The 17,819-nt window shown below is 36.3% G+C and overlaps 3 protein-coding genes across 3 annotated transcripts in view; all 3 read left to right on the forward strand.

Moving 5' to 3' along the window:
* Positions 1-10,516, forward strand: part of ttyh2 (tweety family member 2) — a 47,985-nt gene extending 37,469 nt beyond the window's left edge. Inside the window, exons 7-14 of the mRNA XM_052611859.1 lie at positions 2,312-2,381; positions 3,010-3,065; positions 4,757-4,849; positions 5,900-5,992; positions 6,114-6,256; positions 6,872-7,057; positions 7,344-7,422; positions 8,931-10,516. Of these exons, the coding sequence (XP_052467819.1) occupies positions 2,312-2,381; positions 3,010-3,065; positions 4,757-4,849; positions 5,900-5,992; positions 6,114-6,256; positions 6,872-7,057; positions 7,344-7,422; positions 8,931-9,011 (801 nt within the window). The 3' untranslated portion in view covers positions 9,012-10,516. The remainder of the gene's footprint in view (positions 1-2,311; positions 2,382-3,009; positions 3,066-4,756; positions 4,850-5,899; positions 5,993-6,113; positions 6,257-6,871; positions 7,058-7,343; positions 7,423-8,930) is intronic.
* A 571-nt stretch (positions 10,517-11,087) lies between these two features.
* dnai2b (dynein, axonemal, intermediate chain 2b) lies at positions 11,088-16,663 on the forward strand. The gene is made up of 13 exons (XM_052611858.1): positions 11,088-11,135; positions 11,870-12,057; positions 12,240-12,401; positions 12,534-12,661; positions 13,161-13,303; positions 13,390-13,503; positions 13,831-13,970; positions 14,056-14,178; positions 14,279-14,502; positions 14,614-14,749; positions 14,854-15,000; positions 15,402-15,626; positions 16,183-16,663. Exons 2-13 carry the CDS (start codon positions 11,875-11,877, stop codon positions 16,270-16,272), a joined length of 1,815 nt encoding a protein of 604 aa, XP_052467818.1. The 5' UTR covers positions 11,088-11,135; positions 11,870-11,874; the 3' UTR covers positions 16,273-16,663.
* A 634-nt stretch (positions 16,664-17,297) lies between these two features.
* Positions 17,298-17,819, forward strand: part of LOC128025456 (kinesin-like protein KIF19) — a 58,543-nt gene continuing 58,021 nt past the window's right edge. Inside the window, exon 1 of the mRNA XM_052611855.1 lies at positions 17,298-17,656. Coding sequence (XP_052467815.1) covers positions 17,618-17,656 — 39 coding nt within the window. The 5' untranslated portion in view covers positions 17,298-17,617. The remainder of the gene's footprint in view (positions 17,657-17,819) is intronic.

Consider the following 17,819-nt stretch of genomic DNA (forward strand, 5'->3'; position numbering starts at 1 on the left):
TGCTTCACTGAAGGAGGTGATAAACTTCCAATTTATCGATGTGGGTGTGTGTGCAATCAAAAACACTGGTTTATGTGTTTATTGGCAAAAGAGTTAAATGTGGCAGATTTCATTAAACCACATCAATGAAGGAGGAGGAAATAAAAGAAAGGGCAGGTATTGTAAAGCCACTGTTTGAATTCTCTTATGTTACAATCGACACATAGTCTCTGATCTTTTCCAGGTTTTTTTTTTTTTTTTAAACCAAGCCATTTCTTTTTCTATGCTTAATATGTCAGCATGTAAATTAAAAGAATACTCCACCCTAGTTTCCTTAATTAAAAAAAAAAAAATCATTTTGGGGTGGAGGAGCCGCAGGAATGGAGGAATGGAGGCCCACTTTCAGTTAAAAAGACCCAATGGGTTTTTTTGATTCAGCATTACGTCCACATGATTTTGTTGAGTCTAGATAAAAGTTTAGTTCATTGCAGTCAATTTAATTCAGATTAAATCAAACGAATTAATTGCACTTAAAATTGCTGTGTGGATGCGTTATTAACAGTTTTTTTTTTTTTAGGTTCAGAATTATAATTGAGTTTAGAGAGCATCCCCGTAGAGTCTTAGGAGAATCAGTTTTTGGCAAAGTTTTATGACTGAGTGTGATTCATTTAACTTTTATACCCCCTCTATATTCTCTTTCAAACTGTTCCACTCACTCACACACTTATTCCCCTACTCATAACTGTCACTGGCAGGTTATGAATGCACTACCCACAAACCAATTATATCCATCAAAAAAGAAAAAAGGCAAACAGTATAGGAGAATCAATAGAGTCTGTCAGGGGAACTTGTTGCTAGTGCTGAGTTTGTGAGAGAAATTATGGTTCATGCATTACTTACAAATCTCCCACAGCTGAATGTACAAAGTCCACAGCAAAAAAATAAATAAAATGATTCAAATTCATTTAATAGGCTGCAAACTCGCTATGGAAGCTTGTTTCAGCTCATTAAGAGAGAATTGTAGATGTGTTACCTCTTCAGCATCAGTGGACACACTTAGTTCTCTGTAATGAACCCATCTTTCGTGCCGGCGTTAGACACAGACACACAGGGCTTTGATCCTGTCTGCACGGCTAATGAATTAATGCATAACACAAGGTATCGAGCCTCAGGAGTTCAACAGGATGTGGTCTTGACTTTAAACTTCCTTGCTCTGAAACCAGATGAGGGGAATGTTTTAAAATTGATAGAAATGTATCACTGCAGAAAAAAGAATGCTCCTAATGGTTCGCCATGTAATAAAGGCTGAGAAGTGACAAATATTGACTTGTGTTGGACTTCTGAAATTGGACGACAAAGTCTGAGTTAGTTGTCAATATTACCACTTGTTTTTTATTTATTTGATTTGATTTATTATTTTGTATATTGTATTATTTTTCAATACTTTTCAGTGCTGTCGATTGGATTCTTATCTGAATTGTTTTGAGTCTGTCTTGCCTTGTGAGAGAAATTGCTCCTGGTCGAATGGAACAATGATGTCATCGTCGAATGCAAATGTATTGTTGACAGGAATATGTGCTCCTTTCGCAGCCTGGGGATGATTATGTGCAGACTATATGTGAGAGTGTGTGCGTGGTGTTTCTGCATGACTGTTTTTTTCCTTAGACAATCATTACAGGATAGTGTCTGCATCCCGATTTCCTGTTGCCTATGTTCCTTCCTGTTTAACAGATAGCAGTTTTTTTTTGTACCCATGAGTTTATACATCAAATCTACAGTATGAGTGTGTGTTTGCATCTGTGTGTACTTCCTGTGTTGATTTATGTCCCTTCACCTATTGCCCCAAACATCCTACAGCAACTTGAGTGTGTTTAGCTGAAATACAATTATACAAGCATTTTGTAACAGTGTATTTATTATACAAAATTTCAAGTTAAAAGCTGTTCTTTTGCACTTTCTGTTTATCAAAAAAAAAAAAAGAAAAAAAAAAGCATAACTTTTGAGGAAAAATATTAAGCAACAATATTAGCATATTGGAATGATTTCTAAATGATCATGTGACACTGAAGACTGGAGTAGTGATTCTGCAATCCATCACTGGAATAAAATCCATTTAAAAATGTATTCAAAAATAGAAAATAAATATTGCAATAATATTTAACAATTGTACTGTATTTACTGTATGTTTAATCTAATAAATGTAGCTGTGGTGAACGTAAGGTCACCTAAAAAAACATTACTGACATCAAACCTTTGAATGGTAGTGTATATATTTTATATTTCTATTTAATTTATTGCAGGTTTTTAACTTTATGTGTGTTTTACGGTCTAGGGCACAAGTGATTTCTGTGTTGCACCAGACAAATTTCTGATGAACCAAACAAAAGACGTAATCAGCTCAGGTGAGTGTATCTCTTATTCTTAATAAATGTACTATATGTAGGGAGAAAAACAGACGTGGACACTTATGCACGTGCGCACACACAGATTCATGGCCGGCTCATTTAATCTCATATTATGAATGGGGATTATGCTTCTTCAGTGTATACATTTGCATGAAATGGTATTTTTACACTATCAAGTGCTTGAATAGTTTTAAAGGTTAATCTGAGAGACCTTTAATCCTGCTCCATAATCACTGTGACTGAATACATGGGTAAAATGGCCATTCCTGTGATTATGAAACTTTAATCCTGTTCTCAGCCATAATATGTTCCTGCACCAGCAGATAGACAGAAGCTCCCTCAGGTGCTTGAGGACGGAGCTTCCCGGAGGAAAATTTAATTCCTCAGAGGCTGCTTTTTCATAGCACGCAAGACTTAAAGGAATAGTTCACCCAAAAATGAAAATACAACCACAGTCTGATTGGTTAAAATGGCTTCTACACATCTGTTTAGTATTATTGATATCATGCATCACATGATTAATATATACTTAAAGATGTCCAGATGTTTTATTTTCTATGGTCTATATGTCATGGTGTTAATAATGCACTCTTAATGTTTTTTTTGTTTTTTTGTTTTTTTCTAGATATTGTGCATTATTACTTATACTGCAGCCAGAAGCTCCCCAATCCATTTCAGCAGGTACTATGGTTAATAGAAATTATCACATGCACTTTGTTCTTTGTAACCAATTTGTTTTGGTTAGTTACATTTATTGTTTATATGTCAGCACAGGCAATGCAGTAAGGATGTTTATGGCCTTTTGTATTATTGTTATTAGTGTGCCATTACTTAAGATAATAACTAATATTTTTGAAACTTAATTTACTATTTTTGATTGATTAAATAAAAATAAGTAGTTTGTAAGAGTGTGTTCACTTGGCTATATATATATCTCAGCAAGAGCAATGCAATATAAAGATGCATTTACATTTTTTTCTGTTTTGTTATTCATCACATTCTTCTCAGACTGCAAGCTTGCAATTCATCATTTATATTTTCATGGCGTTATTGATTCAGTAACATTGTCCTAATTTAAATGAAACCTCATAAGTGACTAATTGGTCAAAACAAATAAATATTGGGCAAATACATTTTTAACTATATATACTGTGTATAATATATATATATATATATATATATATATATATATATATATATATATATATATATATATATATATATATATATATATATATATTAATGCAAATGCTGATTTACATTTTGGCCAAATATATAGACTTCCTTAAAATGCTCTTTACTTTATGTAGGTTGCTCAGTAGGTTTTAAAATGGCTAACTTGAAACCGTTTTAAATGCCCAAATCTACCTTTCAGAATTACCAGTCTCCCTCTCCACCTACTTTACTCTTTTCCTGACTCTGTCTTTCTCTCACACTTCTCCTGTCTCTCTGCATCTCTCAGGGTTTTTAGGTCAGGCAGTAAAAGGCCAGTGTCCTATATCTCAGCTTGCTGCAGTTCAGCTACAGAGTAACTGTAGACATCTCTTTCAGATCAATGGAGTTGACACAAAGATAGAGAAACAAACATGTTCGTAACAAGACATCAGTTGTATGTCCTTTACTCACTCACTCAGTCACTCAAAATTAATCTGTAAAGAGCATCATCAGTGTTTTTAATTTATGAAAAAATGGATATGATGGATATTTATATATTTTTTTACCATATTACTCATGTCAGTTCTTGGTCTCATCTTTGTTTATTTCTATTCACTCTTTATTCAGACTCACGCAGTCTCTAAATCTCTTGTTCTGTCACTCTTTTTTGTTTTCTTGCCTCTTTTTTTTCATGTGTGGTCAGGGATAGAGATGCATTTTCCTTTCCACAGTGCATTAATTCACTCTCATATCAAGACACAAGGGTGAAAATTATACAAAGAAAGTGGATACATTTATTTAGGTTTAAGATGTAATTATCTGCCGTTCCACTTGCTGGTGAATCTTGCAACAAACAAAATCCTGGGTCATATTTAGTCACAAAATCAAGTAATTTTCATGACAAAAATCTAAATCACATTATTGTAATACAAAGAATATCCTCCCTAGAATAAACAAAATCAACCTCTCAAGACACAGTGTTTGGGTATATATATATTTTATTTTTTTATTTATCTATTTACCTAGATTTTAAAGCTGACAGTGTTAGCAGGTGTGTGTATCTGTGTATGGTGCAGTTTCTCTCTCTGCTGGTAGGGATTGAAACTGCACACGAGTCCCTTTCAGGATGAACCGTATATGTGATGTGTAAACTATGGATGTTGTGTTTGTTAGCCCTTAAACATAAGGAACTGATCCTGAATTATTTTGTTTTGCAGTCCCTGACTCTCTTCCAGAGATCGCTAACCACCATGCAGATCCAGATCCAAGGTCTCTTGCAGTTTGCAGTGCCTCTGTTCCCCACAGCTGAGGTGAGTGTGCATCACAGTTTGATTTGAATATAGAAAATGGATTAGAATATAGAAAATGAATGAAAACAATAATATACTGTATGTGCGATATTCACTATAGTTATATATAACTTCTGACATTATGACAATCTACAGTAGCACACACTGGGTCCTGATTTAATGATCTAAGCATATGGTCTAAAGCGAATGGCGCAGGTGCACTCCGAATCAACTTTTGCTAGTTTAACGACGGGAAAACAGTTAGCATGTCTGGCACATGGTCTAAATGGGTTGTACCTATTCTCTTCCTATACGAACATGCTCTTTAAATAACAAAGAAATAGACAATGTGCCAGACTTTAGACCAGGTTTGAGTTGGTCTATGGTGCAGTCTATTTTCAGTTCCTCAAAATAGCAACGCTCCAGCAAAGCGCCTGAACACACCTCGTTTTCAGACCAGCATGCCCATGGGTGCACAAATGGACACAAATGCATTTTGCTATTTAAACAACGCAGGGCAGGATGGGAAAATGAGAACTGCGTCGGGTTAAAACTAGCAAAAACACTTGCGCTGCACATTGCACCAGGTGTATAAAAGGGCCCATTGCTTTATTTATTTTTTATTATTTATTATTTTTTTATTTAGTCCTGACCTGAAAAAGATATTTCACGCAAAGCATGTTTACATATAATCCACATATAATACACTTGATTGTTAATACTGTGTTGCTTTTTTATTTTGCGTTTAGACGTTCACGAGTCCCTTGTTTGTCCTGATTAGTTAAATTGTCCACTGTTTTTCAAAAAAAATATCCAGTTACCACAAATTCTTTGGTTTTCCAGCATCTTTTGCATATTTAAACCCTTTGCGACAATGACTGATCCATCTTTTCACACTGAGGACAACTGAGGGACTCGTCTGCAACTATTACAAAAAAGTTCAAACGCTCACTGATGCTCCAGAAGGAAATATTATTTCACTTCTTTCTTGGTGAATAAAAAAGCTATATGAGTAAATGCATTTTATTGTATTGTATTTAATTTTAATTATTTTTTCCTGGTTCTTTTCAGAGGGATTTATTGAGTATTCAGCATTTATTGAATAATTCAGAGGCCAGTCTACATCAGCTCACTGCACTTCTAGACTGCCGAGGACTCAATAAGGTACCGAGCACACATACATGTTCCACCTGTTTCTGTCTGATATAATGCTGTGAGATTAGTGAGATTTTAGCAATTAGTAAAATGCATCTAAATCTCTTGTGGGGTGTGTGTGTGTTTGCAGGACTACCTGGACGCTCTGATAGGTGTGTGTTATGATGGTGTGGAGGGATTGCTGTATCTCTGTCTGTTCTCTCTGCTGGCGGCCTGTGCCTTCTCTGTCATGCTGTGTGCCATCCCGAGAGCGTGGCGACAGATTGCCAACAGGTACAGTACACACACCCAGAATGCATTTAGATCACTCACTTTTGGCTATTGTGCACTTAACTCTAATCAAACATGCATAAACTAGCTAATTAAGTTCTTTGGGAGTCAGCTGATAAATACAGCCAGGTCTGTTAGAGCCTTTGCATGAAGCAAGCATGCCGAAACATGACCTGAGGGTGCTTGCAGAGCAGATCAATTTGGTGGCAGCGCCACCTGTTGGTCAAAAGTGATAAGCAATTGTGACATAACGAGATATTTATTGGGTTTTTTCCATTTTGCATACACTTACTTAGCTTCTTATTTTGCTTCTGTTGTGCTTGACTGCTTAAAGGGATAGGTTATGCAAAAATGAAAATTCTGTCATTATTTACTCACCCTCAAGTTGCACTTCTATAAGTTTCTTTTTTATGTTGAACATAAAATATAAGTGTGTAAGAAACCAAACAGGTGCTGGTCAAATTACAGGTGTTTTTTTTTTTTTTTTAATGGGTGAACTATCCCTTTCTAGTATTTTGAATTCTGATGGTGCTATATTTATATTATTAATATATTATATAATTATATATTATATAATTTATAATAGTGTAAACGATGCTTCTCTCTCTCTCTCCATAGAGACAGAGATTATGATGACATTGATGACGGGGACCCGTTTAACCCTCAGAGCCGGCGAATGACATCCCACCATTCACACCAGGGCAACATGCACAGCTTCTGCAGCTACAGTAGCAGCATGGGCAGCCAAACCAGCCTGCACCCTCCAACACAGGCTGTGACCAACGCACCTCTGTCAGAATATATGTAAGAGTCAACCTTAAACATGAGTTATTCTTTTTCATTTTCTGTGATATCCTGTTTCCAGATTGATGTGTCTGGATTTTGTGTGGCAGCTCAATTTAGGAACTTTTGGGTGAAATAGAGGGGAGCTGATGTTAATGTTGATGGATTTTCCTTTCTTGAGGAATTTTCGATGAAGTTCACTTACTGTATAATTTCTAAAATACTTCTATCCTTTCTCCTTTCTCACTCTGTCTTGAACTCTCACCCTCATTCTCTCTTTATATTTATCACTGTCTTGTTTTGACAGGAACCAGTCTGCGCTGTTTGGAGGAAACCCGCGCTATGAGAACGTGCCACTGATCGGGAGGGGATCTCCTCCTCCTTCGGTGCGTTGGGCTCCAGAGGCCGTGTCCTTCTCATGACCACACATACACTCATGTTGATACAATGGCAATAATTCACACCAAAGATTTAACCTTATTTCATAATCATTTTAAGGGTCGATGTGAAATTGGCCATATGTACACTATTGTTCAAAAGTATATATATTCTATTCTAAAGGATATATATATATATATTTAGAAAGGAAACATTACGTTAATCAAAAGCGGTAGTAAAGACATTTACAAAATATTTCTATTCCAAAATAGTGTGGTTTCTATTATCAAAGACTCTTTCATCAAAGGCTGTTTCTATAAAAAAAGCCTACTTACTGTTTTCAGCATTGATAATAATGCATGTTTCTTGAGCATCAAATCAGACTATTAGAATGATTTCTGAAGGATCATGTGACAATGAAGACTGGAGTAATGATGCAGAAAATTCAGCTTTAAAAATAATAATACCATTTTTATTTATAGTGCGCCTTTATTTCCCATCACAAGAATAAATTATGTTTAGAAATTGATTCAAATAGAAAAGTAATTTTATCAAGAATAATATTCCACAATATTACTATTTTAATTATATTTATGCTCAATTAAATGCAGCCTTGGTGAGCAGAAGAGGCTTTTTTTTAAAACTCAAATCTCAAACCCAACATTTGAGCAGTGATGTAGTTATTTATTTAGTAATTATTTGTGATGTTAATGTGCACAATTCATCTGTGCTCATCCTAACAAAAATTAGACCATGTATAAAGAGAGTAAATTGACTAAATTTTCATTTTGTATTGACTTTAAACTCTTACCATGATTATTTCTACCCTTAATCTTCTATTTGTCCTTTGATAGCCAGTGGCTTTCTAATGTGTTCTGCTAATAGCTTCTTTTACGGTTTTTCTTTGTTTGTTCGTATGTTTCTCTGTTTGTATGTTTCTGTTCTTTTTTTCTTTTTTTTTTCTTTTTTTTCTTTTTTTTTAACCCAAAAATAAAATTCTTTTTGGAGCTTTACTCTCAGCCATATAGAAACCGCGTAAGTTGCTGTATGATTACAGTATTATTGCCCCTCTTTTATTTCACCCCTTGTTTTACCCCATGAGTTTGAATACATTTTGTATGGGTGATCCCCCCCCCCCTTCACTCCTGGCATGGAATGGATCCTCATAGACATACCCACATATGTTGTGTGTTAGGAATAGATACATAGAGCATCTATTGGTAGGAGGTCAGGATGCATTTACAAGAGCATTTCTCTGTGGGATTGTAGTGTTGTCTGGCCACTAGCATGCCTTACAAACCCTTTTGACAGCTAATAACTTTATACAGGTTCAGAGCAACATGAGGGTGAGTAAATCATGACAGGATTTCCTTTACTTTCTTAAACACAATCTTTTAGATACAGGTATCAGATTTCATATTCATTCCACTCCTGAAAAATCATTCTGGTTTGCTTGAATGGTTTTAGTGATCTATATATTATCCGTTTGTGACTGCTGTGTTGATGTGTTTCACAGTACTCTCCAACCATGAGAGCCACCTACCTCTCCATGACCGAAGACCAGATCAGACACTTTGGGGAGGATTTCCGAGCGTAGAACTGATCTGTTTTCCTCTGGTGTGAGTCTTTACACTTTGGAAATATGGACACATGGAAAACTCTCATGCCAGCATGTCTGCCCGCCCTTCTTTGTGTTAAAGGAGCTCAGTCTGAGAGGAGAACGGCATTTTAAGAGCACTCTGTGTGTGTCCATACAGGTTCTTGCATGTCTGTGTGTGTTTGTCCATTATTCTGATGGTGGGATGCTTCTTTTCTCTCACTACTGACACATTTGTGAGGTGCTGGAATATCCTCTCTCTAATAACAGTATGTTTACACCATATTTTCATTAAATAGACTGTTGTCTTCCCTATTGCCTTTTCAGCTGCAGAAACTGTTTGACGTGGGTGACAAAAACCTTTTTGAACCCACTTTATATGAAGTGTCTTTAACTACCATGTACTAACATTTACATTTATCATTTGATGCAGTGCACTTATTGTGTTTTTACCTGTACTGTAATTCATTTCTGTGATTGCATCTGCTGGATATATAACACTGTTTACCTATCATGAAAATTATGTAATTTGTTTTCCGCTTTATTTCAATAACTTTATTTTTGTATTAATTTTAGTTAACAATAACAACACTGACAAATAACAATTGGTTGTTTTTTTTCATAAGTACATAGTAGTGAAAGACGACTAATATAAATATGGTGGGACCTCTATTTTTTAGGCATAAAAATTGAGCATTTTTTCTTACCTGAGTACATAAACTTATAAAAGTTACCCATTTGTCATTTTAAAGATTTTGTACATATAAGTGTGGACACTGTTTGAAGTATTAATATTCTGTCCATTGGACATTTAGTCCTCCATGGTGTGCAGCATTGCTAGTATCAGGATAGTAGGTTTGCTAGGAACTTTTCTAAGCGGTTGTTCATGAACAAATGCTTTTTTAGCTACTGTGCAGTGTGGGCTTCATGGACATGTCATCACTTTTTATGATGGCTAACTGTACAGATACTAATGCATCTTCTTTTGTTTGAAGTGAAGCTTCTTTTGTTTTCTAAATGTGTTTTGTGCCAAGAATGGAAGCATGTTTTGTGCCTCTAAAGCCTTAGTTTTCTTTATTCGGGGAGCGACCGCTGATATTTATCTATGGGAGAGGGCAATAAAAGCTTTTCTGTTTCTGTTTTGCATGTAGAGGCATTTTAAGCACAACGTGTTCACTTAAAGTTTAAAGTGACCGAACATACAGTCGATTTGTTCCACAAATGATGTTTCGGGCATCCTGAGAGATGTTCACCTCATTTCCAGCAGGCAAAAATGATGGGCCATTTTACTTAGAACTTTAAATCTTTTTATATCAACTTGAGCGAGAGCACACTGAGCCATTTTCTTCACATGATTCAAAAGGATATGCTTTGTATTAACCTGTTGAGCAGCTGTAAATAACCTGTATGATATATGATGTTGGTGATGATTTGTATTTCTTTCTTTGCTCCGTTCTTGTGTGGCATTTTCAGTTTATTGTTTAATAAAATCAGCTACTTGGACAGATGTTTGCACAGTGTGTTCTCATTTAAGATTTATGGTCACATCCATTTGATTTATTGCCTATTTAGACAGTTTTAATACAATTTTAACTGATTTTACTACTTTGGGTGCATGAATAGAACTGTTGCAAAAACTGAGGGTGGTTACTTGTTTTTTTTTTTTTTTAAGTTTAACTTCATGGTGACGATCTGCTATTGAATAAATGATGATGAAATAACAAACTGTACTAAAACTTAATTTAACCATCTAACATTCCTTACCATGTTAATGATCCTTAAAATATTCCTGTTTGTGCTCTGTGAGTATAGCGCGCTCTACTGGCGCTGTTGTCTAACATCGGCAAAAAAGAAAAGAAAAAAAAAAAGCCTGAGGTAAAACCAAAAACAAATAGTTTAATCTGAATAATACATCATAAAATTACGCATACATATCTATACGTACAATTCTAAGCACGATGCATTGCTTTTGGTATTTAGTACTATTAACATTATCACTTTTAAAAAGTAAAAGTTTGTCTGAAAAGGTGACGTCAGTGGCGCCGCGCTGCTAGGATACAGTAAACTCCTGCAGACCAGTGACGCAGTAAAACCAGCAAAACCCACACAGCGACACAAAATCAGGTAAGATTAATAACGTGTCGGATTTTGAAAGAGCTTATTAAACGAGCGACTGCTGTTGACTGACACATGCCTTGGAATGCTTCAATGCAGTCCTTCCAAAGTTAATTTGACTCCGCATTCTATTTTGGAACTAAACTGCTCAAATAAATGTCCATAATAATCATATTAAATCGTAGTTCGACCTTATTATGTCGATGTGCTGCCTTTTTTTATTGAACATGTTCTTGTGGGTGGGGGTGGGGGGGGGGCTTTAAATGACTAACAGTTTTTGACAATGAGCAAGAAGCAGTTTTATGAACAGTCTTTGTTATGGCAGGTTACCGCCGTAGTCAGCGTTACAATCTAGTATAACGTTACGTTGAAACGTATTTAGAACTTATTTTTATTATATATATATAGATATATATATATATATATATATTTTTTTTTTTATAGCATTAAGTGTGTGTGATATCCTTCTATAATTAATCTAAATGTATCATAAAAGTATATATATAGACTTTATGCAATAATTGCTCTAAAACTATTTAAATAAAAAAATAAACTTAATCTGTCCTGAGCAAGCTTACAAAAAATATATGTATAATAATTAGATAAACATTTATGCCCTCATTAATTGAGGGAATATATGGCATATTTTATTTAAACAAACAAGCAAAAAAAAAAAAAGATAAAAATGTAAATTTAATCAAGAACTGTTGACACCATCCTCTTTTAATATTTCTTACCTTTAGCGAAAATGGAGATTGTGTACGTGTACACAAAAAAGCGCAGTGAGTTCGGGCGCCAGTGTAACTTTTCAGACCGTCCAGCTGAGCTGCATGTGGACATTCTGCCTGACATTTCCCTCGCTGCAAACTTCATAGTGAGAGATCCATGTAATGTGACGGTTCAGTGCGCAGAGGAAATGTCCGAGCATGAGGTGAGACCAGCATTAACACAGCAAAAAAATAAAAATAAAATAAAATAAAAACAAATCCATGACCGTGCATTTTGCAAACAACTATACCTTCATAAAATATAATGAAATGGATTAATATACTTTAATATAATATCAATTAGTTTCCATCATGGACTGAATTTGAAAGTTCTTGTCATGTTCAGGTGAACACAGAGCGCTTTGAATCAGAGTCCCGAGGAATAAACCATGTGGAAGGAGGCTGGCCGAAAGATCTCAATCCAGAGGACATGGAGGCGACCATACGCTACAGGAAGAAAGTGGAGAAAGACGAACACTATCAGAACACCATCATGCAGATTGCTGGTGTGAGTGCCTTAAACCGTTAACCGTCAAGTATTATATGAGCAATATATGAGACAAGACTTCAATTCAGGAAGATCAGAAGATATGCTTTTGATTTCCTTATTGAAAAACAAGCCCAATTTTGCCTATTGCAGCTCATGGAACACTGTTGCAAGCAGAACAATGCCACTGACATCTACCAGGAGTTTTTTGAGGATGAGGATGAGGAGGTAGTGGAGGAATCGGAGGAACAGCCATCAGCGAAGACAATCAATGTCTTCAGGTGAGCGCACCTAACTGTATATCAACAAGGTCACTTTTTTTATTATTAATAATAATTTTGCTTTTCAACATTTTCATTTGAATTCAGTCAATTTTTTAAATATATATATATTTTATCTCATTTTCTAACATATATGCATAGATTACCATACAAACGTTTGGGATAAGTAAGAATTTTATTTATTTATTTTATTTTTTGAGAGGGAGAGATTAGTAGTATTATTCAGCAAGGATGCATTAAATTGATCAAAAGCAACAGTGTTGCAACATGTTTGCATTTCAAATAAATGCTGTTCTTTTGAGCTATTGGTATTATTTGAGCTATAAGAGCAATTTCTTAATATTATCAATAATCAAAAAATTACTACCCCCATTTACAAGTTACACATTAGGATGGACTTACTTCTTAAAAAAAAAAAAAAGAAGAAGAAAAAAAGGTTTTTACTATTAACTATAGAACTTTTGAATCTTGAAATTTTTTGATACTGTGTTTTTTCTAGAGACCCGAATGAAGTGAAGCGCACAGCCACCAGTTTGTCCTGGCACCCCGATGGAAACCATAAACTTGCTGTCTCCTACTCTTCCCTGGAGTTTCAAAGAGCACCCAATGACATGAGCTTCGACTCCTACATATGGGACATTGGTATTACCTAAGAACAGCGCATCTTTGTAATTTAACAAAAAAGTCATGTGCAACAAACATATGTTGTTGTTTTTTTTTACTTTTAGAAAATCCCAATAAACCTGAAATGACACTGAAACCTGTATCTCCACTTGTCTGTCTGGAGTACAACCCGAAAGATTCACACATTCTTGCTGGGGGAAGCTACAATGGACAAATCGGTGGGTTTTTATCACCTGAGCGTTTATTCCAGCAGCCAAAACACTTATGAACATCTCTTTTAGTGGTGTTATTCGATTGGCCTCGGTCGCTCTGTGCAATTTTAGTTCTCAATAAATTACGGTTAATGCATAAATAAGTACCTTTGACCTTGTCTGAATAGCATTTGCTAGATAGTCTAACTGCTAGACTAATAGTCTATGGCGCTGAATACAAATATGAAATGAGGATGTACTTTGGAATGGCATCTGCAGATGAATTTGTGTAAATGTACTTGAATAACCTATTAAAATCATGCATGCTTACCTTGTTATTTAACCCATTTCCAGCATATTGGGACACTCGTAAGGGCAGCCAGCCAGCAGAGATGTCCACAATCGAACACAGCCATAGAGATCCTGTCTACAAAGTCATCTGGCTGCAGTCGAAGACAGGCACGGACATCTTCTCGGCTTCTACAGATGGCCAGGTCTGTGTTCAATGACACAAACGTCTAAACCTAAAGAAATAAACCACACAGTATTTCATTGAGACACTCATGCATCTGACACCAGGTACTGTGGTGGGACATTCGTAAGATGAGTGAGCCCACTGAGAGACTCGTACTGGACCCTAGTAAAAAGGGGAACCTTGACAATGCCCTTGGTGCCGTCTCGCTGGAGTTTGAGACCACTATGGTAAGAGCTGTCATTAGTGTCTTTTTGGCTCACTTAAAGAAGAACCTTCGTAGAAATAGATGTTGAGAACCTAAACATCTTTTGTTTTTGATTACACAAGCCCACTAAGTTCATGGTGGGCACAGAGCAGGGTCTTGTGGTTTCATGCAACCGCAAAGCAAAAACCCCTGCTGAGAAGATCGTATGCACATACAGCGGGCACCACGGTCCCATTTACGCCCTGCAGAGGAACCCGTTTTTTCCGAAGAACTTCCTGACTGTGGCTGACTGGACCGCCCGCATCTGGTCAGAGGATATCAAGGAGTCCTCCATCATGTGGACAAAGTAACTACTCAAACACCGCATTATGAAATGAGTTTTTACTATACATTTGGTTAAATGAATGCAGTCTTGAGTATAAGAGAGACTTTCAAAAACATTGACAATTCTTACCAGGTATCACATGGCCCATCTGTTAGATGGCTGTTGGAGTCCAGTCAGACCCTCGGTCTTCTTTACAGTAAAGATGGACGGCACCTTGGACGTGTGGGACATCTTGTTTAAACAGAACGACCCCACTCTCAGTCTCAAAGTTGGTCCTTAATGCCTCCTCCTTGTACTGAAAGCATCTCACAGTCCAGTATCGCAGCATTAGCTGTTTAAAGAAATGTTCCCAATGTGTGTGTTTCCTCGCAGGTTTGTGATGAAGCCCTGTCCAGCATCCGGGTGCAAGATAACAGCCGCTTCCTGGGCTGCGGCTCTCAGCTGGGAACCACCACACTGCTGGAGATTTCAGCAGGCCTATGCACACTCCAGAAGAACGAGAAGGCCATGGTCTCAGAGGTCAGATCTGCATTATAATGATTTCTTCATAGTCCATATTAAAGCATGCATCATATAAAACAGTTCAAAAGTGAACTAGGGTGCATTTATTTGAACAGAGATACTCTAAAAACAGTAGATAATATTGCAATTTAAAATTAATTTTAAAACTCAATTTTCAGCATCATTACTCCAGCCTTTTAAATCATTCTAATATGCTGATTTGGTGCACAAGAAATATTTCTTCTTATCGTCACCGTTGAAAACAGTTGTGTGTTTTTAAATATTAGAATTTCTAATATAAAACTAGAATATTTAAAAATCATACTAGGGAAAAGAAAAGTTCATGTAACTGAAGAATCAGTAAATTTGTATGTACTGTACTATCACCTGTCATACACTGAACTTGTGTGTTTTTGCAGATGTTTGAACGTGAGACCAAGAGGGAGAAGATTCTGGAAGCTCGGCACCGAGAGATGCGTCTGAAGGAGCGCAGCCGCTCCGAGCAGAGCCGAGAGGACGAGGGCAAAGAGGCAGACGGGGAGGAGAGCGCAGAAGAGCTTGTGGCCCGTGCAGAGAGGGAGTTCTTCGAAATCATGGAAGCCGAGAAGAAGAAAGAGTGGAACGAGGAGAGACAACGAGAGAAGGTGAAGGATGTTCACAGAGTTAACGTGTTCAGTGCACGCATTTTGAATTTCAAGGTTTTTAACCACACGTCTGTTGTTTTGATGGGTGTTGTTTCAGAACAGCCCGTCAAATTAAATTGCCCCCCCTTTGTGGAGCTTAAACAAATTGCGCCCCATGTTTGGACTGTTGCTCCAATAAGATAAGGGTCCCGAGCTCTATATATAACCCTGATAGCTGGGTAGGAAAAGCTCTATTGTGAAAGACAAAGAAAGAAAAATCAATAAAGTCTATTTCGTCTATACCCATGATGCTTTATGCTCCTCTGTGATTGGTGAGGAGGCATTTGAGCTGGTGTGAGCATCAGAAGTGTATTGCTGTAGGCTTGTCCACTCAAAGGCTCATGCGATTAATGGTTCTGGCCTTTTCAAGGACCTAAGTTATTTGAGAATAAAGAAGGGGGGTTATAATTAGATTGGTTTTATGTGTCTCACATGATTTCTATAGGCAATTAATTGGACAAAAAAGTAGTTTGGATGGTTTTGTAGTTTTTGATCTGTGTTTTCTTATTCCCTTCAGGATAAAGGTGTGTGTGAAGAGAAAGATTTCCAGGAGCAGCATGAAACTAACGGTGTTTCTTCCTTTAAAAGGAGCGAAATCTCTCTGTAGATTGCCAACACTGAGCTGGTCTCACACTCAGATCATGTTTGCAACCCGTTTTACTTCCATAATTTGATGTATTTCTGAGTGAAATGGGATATTCAGTGAGAAAACGTTTATTTATCATGAACCAGCTGGATTGTGTAAAGTGGGCATTAAATACCAGAAGTGGACTGGAGTTTCACACCATGACCAAGAACTCTGTAAAGCTGCTTTGAAACAAGATGTATTGTGAAGAGTGCTATACAAATAAACTTGACTTGACCAGGAATGTGCATTAAGAAAGTTGATTGGTGATTTCATGTTGAATTCAAGGAATAAATGCAACAAATGTTTGTTGTCTTTCTTATGTTATGTCATGTAAGTGACTAATGCAATAAAATGCATTTAGCATTTTTAATTATGTGTGATTACTGCAATTAGTTCAGCAGTTGTCAGTGTTGTTTCAGACTTTCACTCATCTTTCATATTCTCAAAATAGCATGTTAATCAGAGCTAACTGTAAATATTCACTATTGTTTGATTATATTTGTCTTTATAGCCTTCCACATGAGTCTCAAGATCTCAAAATACTAGTATTGTATGAATAGGTAATTAAAAATAAAAAAGTGGAGTAAACTGAATAAAATGAGTATTTGTTTGTTCGTAATTTGAGGTGCGTATGGACATAATGGTTTTCTAATGATACATTTCTTATTAAAAGGCAAAAATTCTTGAATATAAAATTATTATAATCTTTAAAATTATAAAAGCTTTAAATGAAGTTTACCTTTTCATTATTGTTTATTTTAAAAATGTATAACCCAAACAATAGTACTTTTATACAAATATATAAACATTATTATATTAATTATTATATATTGATATCATATAATTAATATAATACACAATCATTAATCCACTTAATATTAATTATTAAAAACATATAATAGTTATAGGGGGAATTATAAAACAGGACTAACGGAAGAAAACTGCAGTACAATTCCTGACCAGTAGGTGTCGCTGCTGCCTCAGAGTCTGAGAAGTTCTGGTTCTGTGCACCTGAGTGGAAGAAGCGTCAGCGTCAACGGCAGTGCGCACTACTGCTCATCTCTAGGGACATTACAAACACAACGGACACACACATTCGCTCACGGGTTTACCGTGGGTGGAGAAACACACATCCCGCTCAGACATGGACCTGAACGCCCGCGTCCAGGGTGTAATCGCTCAGTGTGTTTTATAATCTTAGAGACAGAAGCGCAGGTGAATTGTTGCGTGGATCATGACCGCGCGGTGTCTGTTGTGCTCTCTTCACGTGACGCGCATGTTTTAGTTTACTGATAACCGTGAAAACGTCCCGCAAAACATTACGATGAAGGACACTGGAGAATCAAAGGATCATCAACTGACTGTAAGTCTTCTTATATTTACCCGAACTTAGTGTCTAGAGTCTGTGGACTGTTCAGCCAAATATGTTTATGCAGGCTATTCGTGTAAATTGGAGACTATTTTGCATATTTGTTTTTGTGTATCACCAAATATATAGTTTATATCCTAACAACACCCTGTAGTTG

Source organism: Carassius gibelio, chromosome A12 (genome assembly GCF_023724105.1).
Source record: "Carassius gibelio isolate Cgi1373 ecotype wild population from Czech Republic chromosome A12, carGib1.2-hapl.c, whole genome shotgun sequence".
In the NCBI taxonomy this organism is placed as follows: Eukaryota; Metazoa; Chordata; class Actinopteri; order Cypriniformes; family Cyprinidae; genus Carassius; species Carassius gibelio.